This window comes from Phyllopteryx taeniolatus, chromosome 1 (assembly GCF_024500385.1).
Source record: "Phyllopteryx taeniolatus isolate TA_2022b chromosome 1, UOR_Ptae_1.2, whole genome shotgun sequence".
Lineage (NCBI taxonomy): Eukaryota > Metazoa > Chordata > Actinopteri > Syngnathiformes > Syngnathidae > Phyllopteryx > Phyllopteryx taeniolatus.
Genome location: NC_084502.1, coordinates 6,396,328 through 6,412,046, shown reverse-complemented (window position 1 = coordinate 6,412,046; position 15,719 = coordinate 6,396,328). Strand labels below are relative to the sequence as shown.

At 45.6% G+C, this 15,719-nt stretch overlaps 1 protein-coding gene across 1 annotated transcript; it reads left to right on the top strand.

Annotated features, from left to right (window-relative positions):
• Positions 1 to 326: 326 nt before the first annotated feature.
• tmem240a (transmembrane protein 240a) lies at positions 327 to 13,256 on the top strand. Its single transcript, XM_061767223.1, has 4 exons — positions 327 to 1,458; positions 1,814 to 1,920; positions 4,791 to 4,999; positions 11,545 to 13,256. Exons 1-4 carry the CDS (start codon positions 1,402 to 1,404, stop codon positions 11,697 to 11,699), a joined length of 528 nt encoding a protein of 175 aa, XP_061623207.1. The 5' UTR covers positions 327 to 1,401; the 3' UTR covers positions 11,700 to 13,256.
• Positions 13,257 to 15,719: the final 2,463 nt, after the last annotated feature.

Genomic DNA, 15,719 nt, shown 5'->3' with positions numbered 1-15,719 from the left:
CTCACACGGCTTTCTGCAGTTTAGCGTTGCTCTTTTGCTTCGTAGATGACCGAGATCAGAATTTCAGTCAATGCCGATACGTACGTGCAATTGTGTCATTTTTTTGGGTTTTTTAATCTTTCCAAATGGATTTCGCCACTCGGCGACCGAGGCCCTCCCGGGTGGAGTTTGCACGTATTCGCTCGACTTCCACAGACACGCACGACACTCTAAATTGTAAGTGTGAATGTTTTTTTTTTTTGGTAAAATGTGTGCCACCTCTGCCATGTGTGGCAGAGGCAACGTGCCCATAACTTTAGAATCAATGACAGCGTAACACATTTTTGGGGGGGGGGAACTAAATTGGCAATTGAACATGGTTATGTGGAGGTGTTGGTGCTGATGTTGCTATATGATAGCAATATAAGATATATTAAGTATCTTCTAAATCTGGCACAAAACAGAGCAGAGTGTTGTTAACAACCCTCCCAAATTTGAATCGTTAAAGCATCAAATTGGGAACAAAATCAAGCTTTTGTGTCGCTCCGAGACGCTGTGGGCCGTTAGTTTTGCTTAGTTTTTCGGCGTAGGTATCCAACGTCTATAAAAAGAGAACCATTTGTTATTAGTAAGGTGCAGTCGCAGTCCACGTGGGATGAGGGTGTCGCAACACCCACTTTTTGTTGACACCCTCATTTTTCGTGCTGTCAGTGTGAGGCTTGTCAAATGTTTGATTGACACAGTTGCCGCCGTGCCGTAGTTTGACCACAGCGCGCGCGCGCGCGTCCACGCCGCCCACCACGCAGTGGCGCGCGCGCGCCGCGGTGGGAGTCGGTGCGGGTCTCGGTCTGAGCTGCCGCCGGGGGGGTCCAGGATGGGTTAGTCTGCTCATGTGCGTCTGGCTGCGGGCGTCGACGCAGCTCGATCGGGACCAGGTCTCGAGGCGCAGCGTGGCTCTAATCAGTTCGCCCCCTCACGCCGACCGAGAGGGGGGTCGTCTCGTCGGTGCGCATTCGCGACACATCCGTCCCGGGGACAGTCGCCGTTCGGCCCCACGGAGGCCAGCATTTGCCGGTACTGAGGCGGAATATCCCGGGCCGTGGGAGAACGGATACGGAGGCTTGCCCGTTTTGGGATTTTGGATTTGGGATTTTGGATTTTTGTTGTTGGCGAGGATAGCCTTTCGTTTGATCCATTTAGATTTTCAAGATGGGGTTGAAAAAGGATCGGATCCTTTCGCATCCCTAATTCGGAGACACCGGCGAGGGCAGGCTGCCGCTTCCCGGCGAAGGGAGGGGTACCCCGGGTAGCCGACGCCGGGTACGCCGGGAGCCGGGCGCCGTGCGGCGGCTCCATGAGGAGGGAGCCCAGCCGGAGTGGAGCGCGAGAGAGCACCAGCGGCGGGCCGGTTCGGAACTTTGGATGCATATGATCACAACCACCATGATTTTTATGATTCTGGGTGCTTCAGTTGTAATGGTAAGACACGCACGCACGCGCGCGCGCACCCGTGCACGCATTGGGGGTGGCGGGGGGGGGGGTCTACTCCATCAAATGTAACCTTGCAGCAGCTCAATTCCAGACAAGTTTGCTCGCCTTTATAATCACCTTCCTTCATAAATAAAGAATCCATTTTCAGCCATGCCCCCCCCTCCGCCTCCTCCTCCGCCTCCTCCACCTCCTCCACCCCATCCTCCCCCCCTGCTCCTCGTCTTCTTCTTTCTCTTTCGAGCCTCACATCGTGAGGCTTATTTTCTATTGTGGATTTTCCCTTTGCTTCTTTTTTTTTTTTTTTGCTCGTCATGTCCCGGCTGACCGGCGCGCGTGTTTGCAGGCGATCGCCTGTTTAATGGACATGAACGCACTACTGGATCGCTTCCACAACTACATCCTGCCACATCTACGAGGGGAGGACCGCGTCTGTCACTGCAACTGTGGGAGGTAATAAACGCCGTCGTCTGTGTGTGTGTGTGTGTGTGTGTGTGTGTACGATGCTCTTTTTTTTTTTTTTTTTTTCATGCGTTACCCGTCGATTTCTTAAGAGGAGGGGGCTGGGGGGGGGGGCTGCCCGCTGCCTCCGTTTATTCCACCACAGAAAGCATGCACTGGCGTTCGAGGCGTGTTTTGCATGCGTCGACTGTGCGCCTTTGCTGCATGCAGCCTTGCCCGAGGCGCCATAAATAGGTGATGGAGTGTGAGCATCAAGTGCACATGCACCCCGTGCGGGCCTGCAAAGGAAGAAAGAGGGAAAAGGGAAAAGGCAAAAGGGTGGTGGATGAGGCTGAAGGTGTGCGAAGCGAGTGCAATGTTGAGTGTTGGAGGGAAAACAGCAGCAGCAGCAATCAGCAATCAACTCATCCGTGGATTCATGAACGTGCACTAGAATGCATTGGCATTAAGTGCAAGGGTGTCAGACACTGCAGGGCAGACATTGTCCTCTTTTCTGGACTGTTGCGTCCTTTCACGCTGAATTTGGCATGAAAGCGGCAGGCCGCCTAAACGGTACGGTGCTTGTCACGTCATTAAGTGCGCGAGTGAGATTCAACAGAAGAAAAAAAAACAAAAAACGGAGCAATGCTGTTAATTCGACAACAGTTTTCATTTTTTTGGGGGGGGGATTGGGCTCTCGACCGCATTGCATCGCAGAGAACGCTTTGTAATATTTGGACCCGCTCAAGAAAGTCCATTTTATTTATGCAGCACTTTTTTTTCCCACGCTGCTTCACATATGAAATAGTCGTACGTGCATGCAATACAGAAGTACAACATGTTGCAATCAAGGGGGAGTTTGCAAATACAGAAACGTTTTGTCATGTTTGTTAAAACGCCCATTATGAGTTGCCCATCTATGAAAAACGCCCAAATCATCTGGCTCCGCCCCCATCTTGTGCCTCGAAACCGCGCCGCGCCCCGGGAAAAATAACCAGTCGGAGGCTGATTGTCTGACTTACGAGGTGGCAATCATTTGTCGCGCGCTGACGGCCAAATCTCCGCGGCCTTGCAAAAACAAACAACCAAAAAAACAAACTTCAAACCAATAACCTTTGGTGTTTTTGCAACAGAATAGGATGATTTTCTGGGGTGACAAGGTAACAGGTCAGCGCTAGGCTGTGAGGGGAGGAGCGATTGTGACGAAACGGGCGACACCGCGCAAGTTACGCCCGCTGTCTCTGATGGGTTGTTTTTCCTCGGGCGCGGTGATTTCTTCTATTGCAAATCGGAGGCCCAAGATGGCGCCCAAGATGGCCGATTTTGTCACAGATCATATTAATCATGCACTCGTGCGCATGGAACACATTTGACAAAAAACAGGGGGAGGGCATTGCAAACTCCCCTTTAGTACAAGAAAAAAAAAAAAAAAACACTGAAACTAATGAAAATAAATAGAAAAACCAACAGAAATCAAAAGAATCGAGTCTTACTGGAATGGCTGCCAAAACAAATGTGTTCGTAACTGTTTTTCAAAAAAAAAAACGTCCAATTGTCTTCATTGAGAAAACCCTGAGGCAGATGTCATATTACAATCAGAATATGATATGAGACGATAAGGACACATTTGCCAGCGAAGCGCACTAGCACAATGCGGTTGATCCGACTCATTGGATATTCAAGATGAAAAGTGTAAAAAGAAGTTAACCCCTATTGGTTAGTAAGCGTGAAAAGCCATAAAAGACTCAGACCGAACTTGCACGACGAAGGCGTACGGAAAATTCACGTCGCAGACGCTCATCTCACGTTTCAAACCTTGTTTACAAAACGTGTCACACAAGTGTAAAAAGAAGGTCATCACGATCGAACGTAGAAACAATGACTCAATGACAGTATTCTGTTATTAATATATGTTCCCAAATATCAGAGGAAAATTGCATTCATATGTTAAATTCCGCTATTCTCTTGTACAAAATGTTAAATAGCACAACACGAAAAAGATCACAGTACAAGTTAGAGAATTGTTACAAAAGCTACGACATTTCCGAAGTGCAGTGGATATAAAGTTTACACACCCCTGTTCAAATGTGAGGCTTTTGTGATTTTAAAAAGTGGGAACAAAATACATTTCAAACCTTTGATAGGTTCACATGGTCACAGTAATGTGGATTGAAAAGGGGTGTGTAGACATTTGATATGCACTCTGTTCATTTTCTGTGTTCCCAGATGTTCCCAGTTTGAGCTTTGTGACAAAACTATTTGGACTTATAAATGTATTCAATATTATAGGTCCGTCTCACAGCAATAAAATGCAAGTGTGTTTTGTCTTACAATATGTTAGCGATGTACGATATGTTCAAATATTTCCGGTGTAAATATATCAAATACAAGTCTTCTGAATTGGTTAGATTTCTATGTACTGTATTCATGTTCTATTAAATATTATGGTTGTCTCTCACAACATGTGATGGATTTCTTCCAAAAATATAATACTAAAATAAGTAGAACCTCCTATGGATAACTATACGATATATAACTATATGTTATAGATGTACTACCAAAAATACCCTTAGAAAATGTATGTATAAATATATGACATTTATTTAAAGGATTCTGTCTTACACCATTTTATAGATTTCATATAAAAAGATATTGGAAAAGAAGTATTCTGTATAGGCTTTGATTTGAACGCTGACCTTGTCGCTAAAAGGCTTTCGGTTCTCACTCGCGAGGACGACAGCAACAGCTCCGTTTTTGTGTCGTGCTAACCATTTGCGTGAGCGCTTGAGAGGTTCTGGGTTTGAGTCTCAGCTCACGGACGCCGGCACGTCATCGTAGCACGCGGTCCGAAGTGACGACCGCGCCCCTGTCTTTCCCCGCAGACATCACGTCCACTATGTCATCCCGTACGACGGGGACCATTCCCTGGTGGACTCCTCGGAGAACTACTTTGTGAGCGACAGCGTGACCAAGCAGGAGATGGACTTGATGCTGGGCCTGCTGCTGGGCTTCTGCATCAGCTGGCTCTTGCTGTGGCTGGACGGCGTCCTGCACTGCGCCGTCAGGGCCTGGAGGTCGAGCCGCTACTACGGTGAGACGCTCTTTGCTTCCGGAACCCGCTTTTTGCATTCGATACAAAATGGAGGTGGAACACGAGTCATCCTGTGACGCCGACGACGGAAAATAAGGAAAATGCAATTTATTAACGTCATATGCATTTTGACAAGTGTAGCAACAATTTGACCGCTGTTAGCGAGACAAAAACCAATAAAACAGTCCCAATCAATCTTAAAGTACATAGCAGTCAGCTGTGTTTCACCGTTTCAGTTTTTAGGATTTTACTGGGTGTGACTCAAATGGCTCCAAGTGACGCACTTGGATGTTGCTGAGTTGCTCCTCCCCCGCTACATAAGCGCCTTCATTCGCATTCTGCTACTGCAGCATGTCGTGCGCTAGCTCGCTATCCCTACACTGCGTAAAGACTGTACATCTTCCTCGATGCCCTATTTTCATGACCGGACTAAACGCGAGCAAATTGTCAGAATGACTTCAAACGTCACAGAAAACAAGAACAACAATCGTGAATCATCACCACGCAGTTTTCGATCGTCACCGAATCCTTCGGACGTGTGATTTTCGATGCGCAAATCGGGGAAAATGTTCATCTTTGTCGGAAGCGCAGAAAACCTCGACCGGATTGCAAATTTCAAAAACGAGGGGGGTAAAAAAAAAAAAAAAAAGGGATTTCCCAACATCGTAACCTGAAAAGATCAAGTATTAGCTTGCGCCAAACAAGGAGAAAACGCAATTTTGGTTCAATTTCCGGCCCAGCGAAATAGAAAGAAAATGGCAGCCGATGTTCTGGATTCACATGCCTACTGTTAGCTTGCAAGCTAGCCGGTGCCTAGCGCCCCTTCAGCTCGTACACGATGAATGGGAACGTCGACGGCGCTCCGTGAAAACACCGTTTCGACTTCGTGTAGTACACCCGCTGAGATGTTGTGCAGGCCTCGGCCCGACGGGGGCAGTAGTGCCACACAGGTCGAGTTGATTAGTGACGTCAAGAAGAAGTTGCACCAAACTAAAGCCGCACTGCGGCGGTTCTGTTTTCACAGAACAGACCGACTATACCTGTGAGAGTTGTCGGATGTTCTATTTCGTACGTGTCAAACTCCCGGCCCGCGGGCCACAACCGACCCGGCGTGCAATTATATCCGGCCCACGAGATGATTTTATATTGTAATTGCGAATGGCCCGGCAATATGAAGCGCTGATAACATGTAAACCACAGATCCCATAATGAAGCGCCACAGCTGACGATAGGCCGGCGGCGCTAGCCGGAAACGGTCCCTGACCAATCAAGTCGAGCGTCTTTTCCGCAACACCAATTTGAAGCTAGCGGTTAGCCCCAAACAACGGCGAAGACAAAAAGTTGACTCTGAAAACAGAATCGTCCAAAAGCGATGGGAGGCTGAGTATATGTTTCATGACAGTTGCCGCTAAACCCGTGTGTCGTCTTTGGGGAGCGAAAGTTTTGCTGTACTCTACAGGAATCGAGTCCATGACGCGGCACTACCGGACAAAAACATGAGGATCAGTTGAAAAACCTCAATGCGGTGCAGAAGCTCCAGAACGTGGAAGAGTTCAAGAGAGTTCAAGAGTTCAAGAGTTAAACCTTTCTGTTGCAGTCGTTAGCAAGCTACGCTTACACTTCCCCTTCCCCTTCCCAAAAATGGCCCAACGAAAGACGGAAAACGGTTCACTTCCAAGACAGGTGGGAGGCAGATTGTCCGTTGACGAAAGCAAAAGACAGACCTGTTTGTCGTGTGCGCAGCAACAAAGAATAGAACATCATTGAATTCATCTTGGGTTTATTTTTTTTTGGAATGGCCTTTATCCACTCCAAGGCGGGGACTGGTAATAGTTGCAAGTTTGGATTTTTATTGAAGGACATTCGTATTTTTTGGGGTCGTTTTGTCGTCGGCCTTTGAAAAAAAGATTTGCGCCAAAAAGAAAGATAAATAGAAGATGGAGAGAATTCTATTTCAGTACAAAACAAACAAATACCACTGATGTCTTTTATGGCAAATTTGATTTCTCATATTCAAGTTTGCGTCTTCCAGATTCAGTGTTGAAGCAAAATGGAAGTTTGTGCAGAAACAAATTCTGCACTAAAGGGAAACGTGCACATCGCCGTGATTTTTCCTGAAATATCGAGTTTGTCCCAATTTGGAATTTTGTCCCACCGTCAATTTGAGCTTGACACCCGTGTAATCGACTCGTATTCGTTTGCGTTACTGCCGTTTTTATGCTAAAGTTAACAATGCTTTGTTGGCATTAGATGATATATATATATATATCATCTAATGTCTAATGTATATATATATATATATTATAATTTCAGTCTCGCAACAAATACTGTCAGATTTCTTTGGTCGTCCATGATAGGAGACTGATTTTCTTTGTGTTTAATTCAAATAAGGCATTCGCACAAACATCTGATTTGACATTAGAAAAGCGTGATCCATTTTTTTTGGGCCTATTTTCTGACAAAACGAATAACTGAATCGGAAACAATTTGTCAAATTGAAAGAATGCCCTGCTTTTGAATGAAAAACATGGAAATGAAAACATTTTCTGAAATCCCATTCATCGATTAATCGGGGAAAAAAAAATCGACATATGAATCGAAGTTTGACAATGGTGCTGTAGAAAATTGATGGAAATAACACACTAAGTACAGTAGCTGTAAAACAGGGACGAAAATACTGCTCGTGCCGCAACTAAGAAAAGACGAATGACGGTGGGCACTTAAGCAGAGCAAATCTGAATCCCGGTCCGAACGCTTCAACGTGCGCATATTTGATTGAACAGCAACAGTTAACGCTTGGATATGGCGTTCGTCCACAAAAAGAACCGTTTGGGTGAATTTAAGAGAAGCTAAAAATAGACAGGAACGCGGCGCTGCCGGGCTCGAGAAAAGCCGCAAGTGAGCCGTATTGTTGTTCAGGCTGGGGAGAAAAAGTCGCAGATTAGAGTTCTGGCAAATGAAGCTGTTCTCTCATCGAGCGCCGTGTCGGATGTGACGTTTCCTTTTCTCGAAGGCTTGAGTCGATACCGAAACGCGGTTCGGGCACACGCGTGCAGAGACAATGGACTTTTCTTTTGTCTTCAGAATCTCACTGATGATGACCAGCGGTCAAAACAATTGATGGTTGATCTGTGCAACCTCGCCAGCCTCAATATTGCTCCAGTGGCGTTTTGGGAGTTCTCACTTTGGTGCACTTTTTTGCCGCTGTCTTGCATACCGGTTTGACCACCATGACCGTATATATGTGTCTCTGTCTATCACACAAATATTACAATTTAGGTTGGAATTGTTGGTCAGTGCTTCTGATATTGTTAAGGCCAGCAGAGAAGGCCATGCTGGCCCTGACTGCTCACCCCTGTCTATTTCTCTATTTCTCTATTTATTTATTTGTTTGTTTGTTTTTGTGTTACCCACATTCACGCGTTTATATGACCTGGAAGTGACCTCGGTCCCACAATCTGCTCCGTCATCGTCGTCATCTTCATCTTCTCAGGCCCTATGCTTTGAATCCACTTTCGCGTGATAGTTGTGCCCTTATTTCTTTTTTGTTGTTGTTTTTTTTGTTCAATGCGCTCTCTACGATTACACAATAGCCGGTGAGCTGGATAACAAAACATCGGCGACATTCTAATGTTTGAACGACCATCTGCTTTCGCATCTAAATATGGAATGTAATTCAGTCTTTTGGCACAAACTGGCAGGAAGCTCAGGAAAAAAAAAAAAAAAAAAGAGATGCTGAGTGAAAATTGTGCGCAAGCTGCGGCTTCAGTCTCTCACTTTTTAAAGCTAAAGGAAAAGTCGGTGACATTGGGTGACCCCCAACCTAGTTGTATTTTCAACAACAATACCGCTAACATCAGCCACATTAGAATACAGGAGCATAGTACGCCGAAATAGTTACAGGTCGGAATCCTGAAGATGCAAATGAATTGTAATTGTCCAAGAGTAAAGTCAAACAAATTACACGTAAATAAAGTCATAATAATGACAATTTATTTTTTTTAATCCAAGACTAAAGACAGAATACTAAAAGAAATATTAAAAATGTTTACGACGACGGAAAACAAAACAAAAATGAACAACAATCAAGTCGTTGTATTACATTAAAAACATTTGTAATTTATGAGAATAGTCAAAATATAAGGAAAAAAAAAGGTACATTTAAAGGAATCGAGACAGTTAGCATTCGATATGCTTTTAGAAGCAACGCACAACACAAATGGTGGGGAAACACATTTAGACAGATAGTGTAACGATACTCAAAGGCATCCATTCTTTATCCTCTGTACAAAAAAATGAGTAATATCACAATATCTTGCTGATTCACATACAGTAGTACTTTGTTTGTGTCTGCACGACTGTCCGGTATTATACCGCCTCCCAGAAGGAGCAGCACAATCAAGTGGATTGCAGCAGTAAATCATGATGCACAAATTAATATGTTTCATATTTTACATTCTGTTTCATTACGTCGTTGCCCTATTTTTTGTTATAAAGTACAGTCTTACAGTGTACTATTTTCCCCATTAAAAACCCAAATCCACTTTTTTTTTTTTTTTTTACCACCGGTAAGCTGGTATGGACGAACATTCCGCCAAGTTCGCCAAGTGTAAGCGTCCAAATTACAGTTGCGTTTCAAACGGCGTCCCTTTCCCTAAAAACTCAAACGTCACTAGAGACAGCGGAAGATCATTGGTAAGAAGAGCATATACTTTGTGTGTGTGTGTGTGTGAGACGCTGATGCCGGGTCACGCTCGTTTAGCCTCAACGCGATGAAGAGTGGAGGTGAGACTGACAACTAGAGGAAGGATTTTCTGTGTGTGTGCGCGCGTGCAGGTTGAGGATGAAGGTGCTGTCACATCCCCAAGCCCGTTTACACGCCGCTCCCCTCGTTCTAAAATTAGAATGAGGGAGAGTGAACAGCTGGAATGGCAAGTTGGAAAGACTCGCCCTCCGATTGCCTCTGCGGCCCACATCTTGTATATCTTGAAATAGCTCCGGAAAATAAGCAAAATGCGGTCATTGCAAAGTACAAGATTAGAACAAGCGCGATTCCAATTTCCAAGTCGCGCGTTGTCATCTCCGTCGCGTAATTGAAACGAGAGCGGGCGTCTTTGCTTCCCTTTCGATACCCTTCAGAGCAGTCCTTGCGGACGGCACGGCCCGTTCGCGGCTATAAATAACTCACCACCCCTCCACGCACACGCACACGCACACCCGATCCTCGCTCAACTTCACCGCCGCCGTCCCCGTCCCCGTCCCTCCCACTCCCACTCCCACTCATCCTTCAGCTGGGCCGAGGCTCTTCCCTCCTTGCCTCGTCTCCTTCGCTTTATAACCTGACAAGCGAAAATGCCCCACCCCCCCACAATTCATCAACACTCGCCCCCGGATGCCCACTGGTCCACGTCTACCATCGAATGACAGCATCTTCTCATTTGATGTTTGACGCATTTGGAATTCTGAGGTTTGGTGTTTCGTTTGGTGGCCGAGTAACGATCTATATTCCATCCGTCGGATCATGTCCCCGTTTTACTTTCTTTCCTCAATTTAGAGAACAGCTCGAGTCAGTTCATCACACAGTGTGTCATCCAGCTCAAATAAACACCTTTGCACTTGCGGCGCTGCCGCTAGTCGGCCGTAATTAGCTTTACTGCGACTCCTATCGCCGCGTCGTAGTAGACGCCGTTACTGCGACGCCCCCGTGCCGACCGTGCCATGGCGTCTGTATGGCTGGAGGTGGGCTTAGAATAGAAAGTGGCGCTGTATGCGGTGCACTAGCGTTACACAGCAAAAGAATCAGAATCAGAATCAGAATCAGAATCATCTTTATGGGAATAAAGGCCAAGATAAGAAGTGAGCGTGCCTCAGTACTTGTATCATGAAAGAATTGATCAATTTAGTTATGGAAAAGAAGGAAATAAACAACAACAAAAAACATTGAATATCATGTTTTGGGAAAGAAGAGGAATCATTTGAGCCTTTTGTCAAAAAGGAAATGAAGCCGTCAAAAAGTCACTGTGGCTCCTTTTTATTGGGCATTTGTACGTTGAGGGTTCATATCAAAAACGTTCTCGTGACTGCTGGACTGAAATCTAAATTCAACTAATAAATCAATCCAGGCCAGGGCAGTGTGAGAAAGCTCCCTTGTACTGCCCAGAATGAAATATTATTAGCGCGCCGATGACGCCGGGCCCTGAACGACCTCGGCGACTTCAGTCCAAAGTCTGCGCGAGTGCAAGAAGTCATTTTGATGCCGTGCCAGTGACGGAAACTTTAAGGCGCGTGATTCTCGGCCATTTTGTGCAAGTAGCAAGGAAGATTTGCTTATGAGTGCCTTCATTATTCAATTAGCGCCGTTGCTACATGAGCAGTGGCATTTGTGTGTTTCGCCAATGTTTCTAATTGTCTCACCTGGCGGAGGGAAAAGCTAGACAAGACATGTAATGTAGACAAGATCTCAATCGTTAAGTTGCTTTCCGCTGTGTTTCCCGTTAATGATATAAATGACGTCAGATGATAATATGATGGTCTTTCCTCCCCAGATACGCCGTCCTGGTCGTGGCTGCCGCAGTTCTGCAACCTTCGAGAGTTGCGCCGAAGGGCCCAGCTCCGGCAACTGGACGACTCCAGCGGCAACATGGTGCACATCAAGCAGAAGCTGTACCACAATGGCCACCCGAGCCCCCGCCACCTCTGACTCAACGTCAACCCGACCGAACCCGAGCCCGTCCGCCACGGGTCCGCCGCCCTCAAACCTCTCGGCGGGCGGCCTCGCGGGAATTCTCGAGCACCCTGCGTAACGTTGCCCTCTGAAAAGCCCCGAGAAAACTTCGCTCGGTCAGAAGCGGGCCCCCGTCGGAACAAAACAAAACAACGCAACACATTTTGAAGGCTGTCTTTTTCTGTATAAAGACAGTTTCTGTGTTCATTGTTTAACTTGGCATGCTCTTTTAGAACAGGGTACGATGTGGGCAGTGTTTGCATTTTTATTTTGGGTGGGAGAGTTGTTGCTTTGGGGGTGGGGGTGGGTTTTTGTGACGTTAGATTGCTACTTGTGTGTAAATATGGTGGGGGGTGGGGGGGGGGGGGATAATTAAAAAAAAAAAAAGGTAGCGAAGGGTTTGATGACATCACTCACGATCGGCCCGGTGGGTCCAGATCACAGCAACGGAACGAGATGAGTCTGTTTCGAAACTGGATGTGAAACCATGTGAAATTCTGACCCCGAAAAAGTTAGCTTGACAGTGAATGAACTGAATGTCATATTTTCTTCCCCTGTAAATATGCGAGGGGGAGGGAACGAAAAGGGTTGTGGTTTGGGTTCTCTTTGCTACATTTGATCATCATTTGTTACAATAGGAGAATATTCGGTGCTTTCCGTCTTCACATATGTCGTTTCTATGGCCACTTGTTGCCGAGCGGAATTCACAGAGCTCTAAGCATAACTACCCGATGGAAAGGATAACAAAAACTAAGGGAATCAGTCCACTGTGAGGATCGACGACCCTTGAATGTGAATTCAGAAATGTGTCTCTAAACACACGCATCACGTTTGAATATAATCGCTGCAAGCATGTGCAAAGACTGAGAACTGTGTAGTTCTCAATCGTGGGGCCTTTTCGTGAAAGTCTTTTAACGATTAAGCGTAAGCGCCTTCACTTGCATCGCAAAGTCAATGGCGGGCACGGAGACCACGCTTAACAACACTCTTCTGCGTGGTGTGTCAAATTTCGAAGACATGCGGGGACTTTGGGAATGGATTTGCCATGAATTTGTTTCCCGAAATAGTGCCCCCAGTTGATCACTGTGTGCATAAACGGCAAACCTCATTTCCCCCCCTCAGGACAAAAAGTTACAGTTCGGGTCATATAACATCTGTGTCGCTGTCGACTTCATTACCACAGCACACACCTTTACAGTCGGTAGCGTACTACATGGCATCTGTAAAGCTGACGTTTATCGTGGAGCTGAACTCATTCACTGCCAGCCTTCCCAGTTAACGTGGATATTTGACTTCTAAAGCCGTCAATGGCAGTGAATGTGTGAAAGAGGAAATTGCTGTAAACCTTTCAACGGTGACCTAAAAAAAAATACTTAGCACATGCGCACGTTTTCATGTACTTGACTCATCACAATCAGCCATTCAGCACAGGGAACCCTCACCAGATCCCCCCCTCGCCCACCCTCTCCCTGTCCAGACATTGCTGTTGTGAGGATGAAATGTCTGTTTTATTAAAAGTGCTATTGAAGCACAGCAGTGACCTCTGATGTTTGATTGTATCAGTACAGCCACACTCGTGTAATTGTGCGTGGGCGCCGCTGATAAGAATGAAACAGAAATGGACATCGTGACAATCCATAAGCACTAAACAATGTGATGGGATTTCGATTCCGCTCGGGTGGGCCCGGACACGATAATATCTGTTAACAGGGGATTGTTATGGAATAGTACTGTAACACTGCCCAACCATATGGTGTTAAACTCAACTGAAGTGGACCATGTGAGGAAAATGCGGCTTTTGTAGACAGTACCTTTGGATGTGTTTCGAAAGAAAGTGAGTCAATATTATTGTGCGATTGACTGGTGACCAATCTAGAGCGTAGTGTAGCTATGTGGCTTTTCCCGAAGTCAGCTGGCATAGATGACTCCAGCTCAGCCGCAACCTAATGAAAACGCGGGATAACGCAAATGGATGGGCGGCTCTGAAGATCTAACTCATTCATTCCAGCGCTCCAAAAATCATGACTCAGGAATATGTGATTAAAAAGACGGGGCGTCTTCCTCATCTTCATCACCGAGCGCGAGGCACCGCTGTTGAACGCGCCCTGGCCCGGTTTTGCACGAGTGCATCATCTGCAAACTGCAACTTTTAGTGTATTGTGCACAACCATTTGAAACATTTTTGGATTATTTTATTTTTTTTTTATGAGGGGGGAGGGGGGGGGGGGGGGGGATAGTAAGATTTGAAATATGCAAGGTCGTTTTTGGATGACATGTCCAGAATCATTAAACACGGGACATTGTGCAAATAGGTGTTATATTCTCACGTGAGATTTGCCTGGATGTTGAAAAGTGGCATGGGAGATGTACGGTCTAGGTTTCATTTTAGATCCTCTTTATACATTCCCGTCAAAACCAGGTCTGACCAAAAGTTGGTGGTGGCTTTCCCAGGTAGGAAGATGAGTTGCTAGGCGTAGGCGTTGCAATGCCGCCCTGCCCGCCGACAGAGTTAGTAACAGTACGGGTTAAAGGTACGCACAGAGAGGTCTCCAAACGCATCGTATATCACAGACCTTTGCAGTAACGTGTGTAACACAGTCTGACAGGTCTGACCTCGATTTACCCAGCCTGAAAATGTGTCCTACTTAGAAAGGAAGACACTGAACGTCCACTCCACATAACCGACCTTTCCGATTCTACCTTCTAAGCGGAAAATACCATAAAGAGACTTAACTTGCCGCGGCCGCCGCTTCAATCGGGTTCAACTTCTGCTAAAAGCTCACATTGGTTTTGTGGTTTTGGAACTTCCGTTTATGCTCGGACCGAATCGGTGCAAAGCAGCAGAATTCTGTATGTCACTTTTGTAATGTAATATTTGTCCATCATGGCTCGCTGATGAGACGAGCTAGTTCACCAAAGCAGTCGGTGTTGCCGACTTGCTGGATTTAGTGACTTTTCCGACCGCTCTAGCGACTTTTTTCAAATGAGCGACTAGTGAGTTGAATACCCGTTAAGATTAAAACAAAAACAAAAACATGAACAGAACCTTTTTCCCATTGTGTTCGGAACGGTCCTTCTTTGTCACTCAAGCAGTCTTTGCCGTTAATGCCACTGGAGGGACCCGCATCGTGTCGTTGCGATCTGTAAATCGGAAGCGCCAGGATGTGGCAGACATTTTGCATTCACGCAATAGCAGACGGGACATTCGATGGTGTCGTTTCTGAGCTACGTATGAATTTGTGAACGTATCGGAGCAATTTCAATTGTGCAACTCACATGATTTCTATGAAGCTCTTCATGTCTTTGCCGTTATGCACGAAGTCTGTTTCAGTGGGTCACCACCATCTGCTCTGTCAATGGGTTCGATCAACAAAGCTGTGGCAAAATGTCATTATCATTATTTACGAAGTTTGAAAAATCTTGTTGTTCGGATTACATTTGCATTGGATTTCCATGAAATTCGTTTATTTAGCTCTTGATTTGTCTTGGCCTCAAATTTTAACTCATCTTTAACTTTTTGAAAATAGGACTTCGAGCATGGCGGTTTCAGCATGGGAGACATTTACACATAAAAAATTAAGGTGGCATAAAAAAAAGAAGCTAAATAAGATTTTTTGTAACGAGTTTCTTTACCGTTATTAATATAATAATATGAAAATAATTGCTGGGACATAACTTCACTTGCGGTCATTTGTATGGTAAATTTTATTCATTGAACAAATATAAGGATTTATCGAGAAAGTTTCAATTCATTGGCCATTGTTGGTTGTGGTTATTAAAGTGCACTGTACACTGGAACTGACCCTGAGCCACCACCGCAAAGTGACGTAAGAGAAGGCGTGGCATATGTTACATTCAATTGCTATCGGACAAAGCCAAACCTGTCGTTTGAGGCTTTAGTAAATCTGCTTGAAACGACACAAAAATCCAGAAATAGTACGTTAACTATCTTATTGCAAAACAGTCATCGTAGGAGAGAACTGGTGGTGAGTACTG

Coding starts and splice junctions, on each gene's coding strand:
- tmem240a (XM_061767223.1), top strand. CDS start 1,402: ATGCATATGATCACAACCACCATGATTTTTATGATTCTGGGTGCTTCA. Junction 1,459..1,813: donor TGGGTGCTTCAGTTGTAATG/GTAAGACACGCA, acceptor GCGTGTTTGCAG/GCGATCGCCTGTTTAATGGA. Junction 1,921..4,790: donor TGTCACTGCAACTGTGGGAG/GTAATAAACGCC, acceptor CTTTCCCCGCAG/ACATCACGTCCACTATGTCA.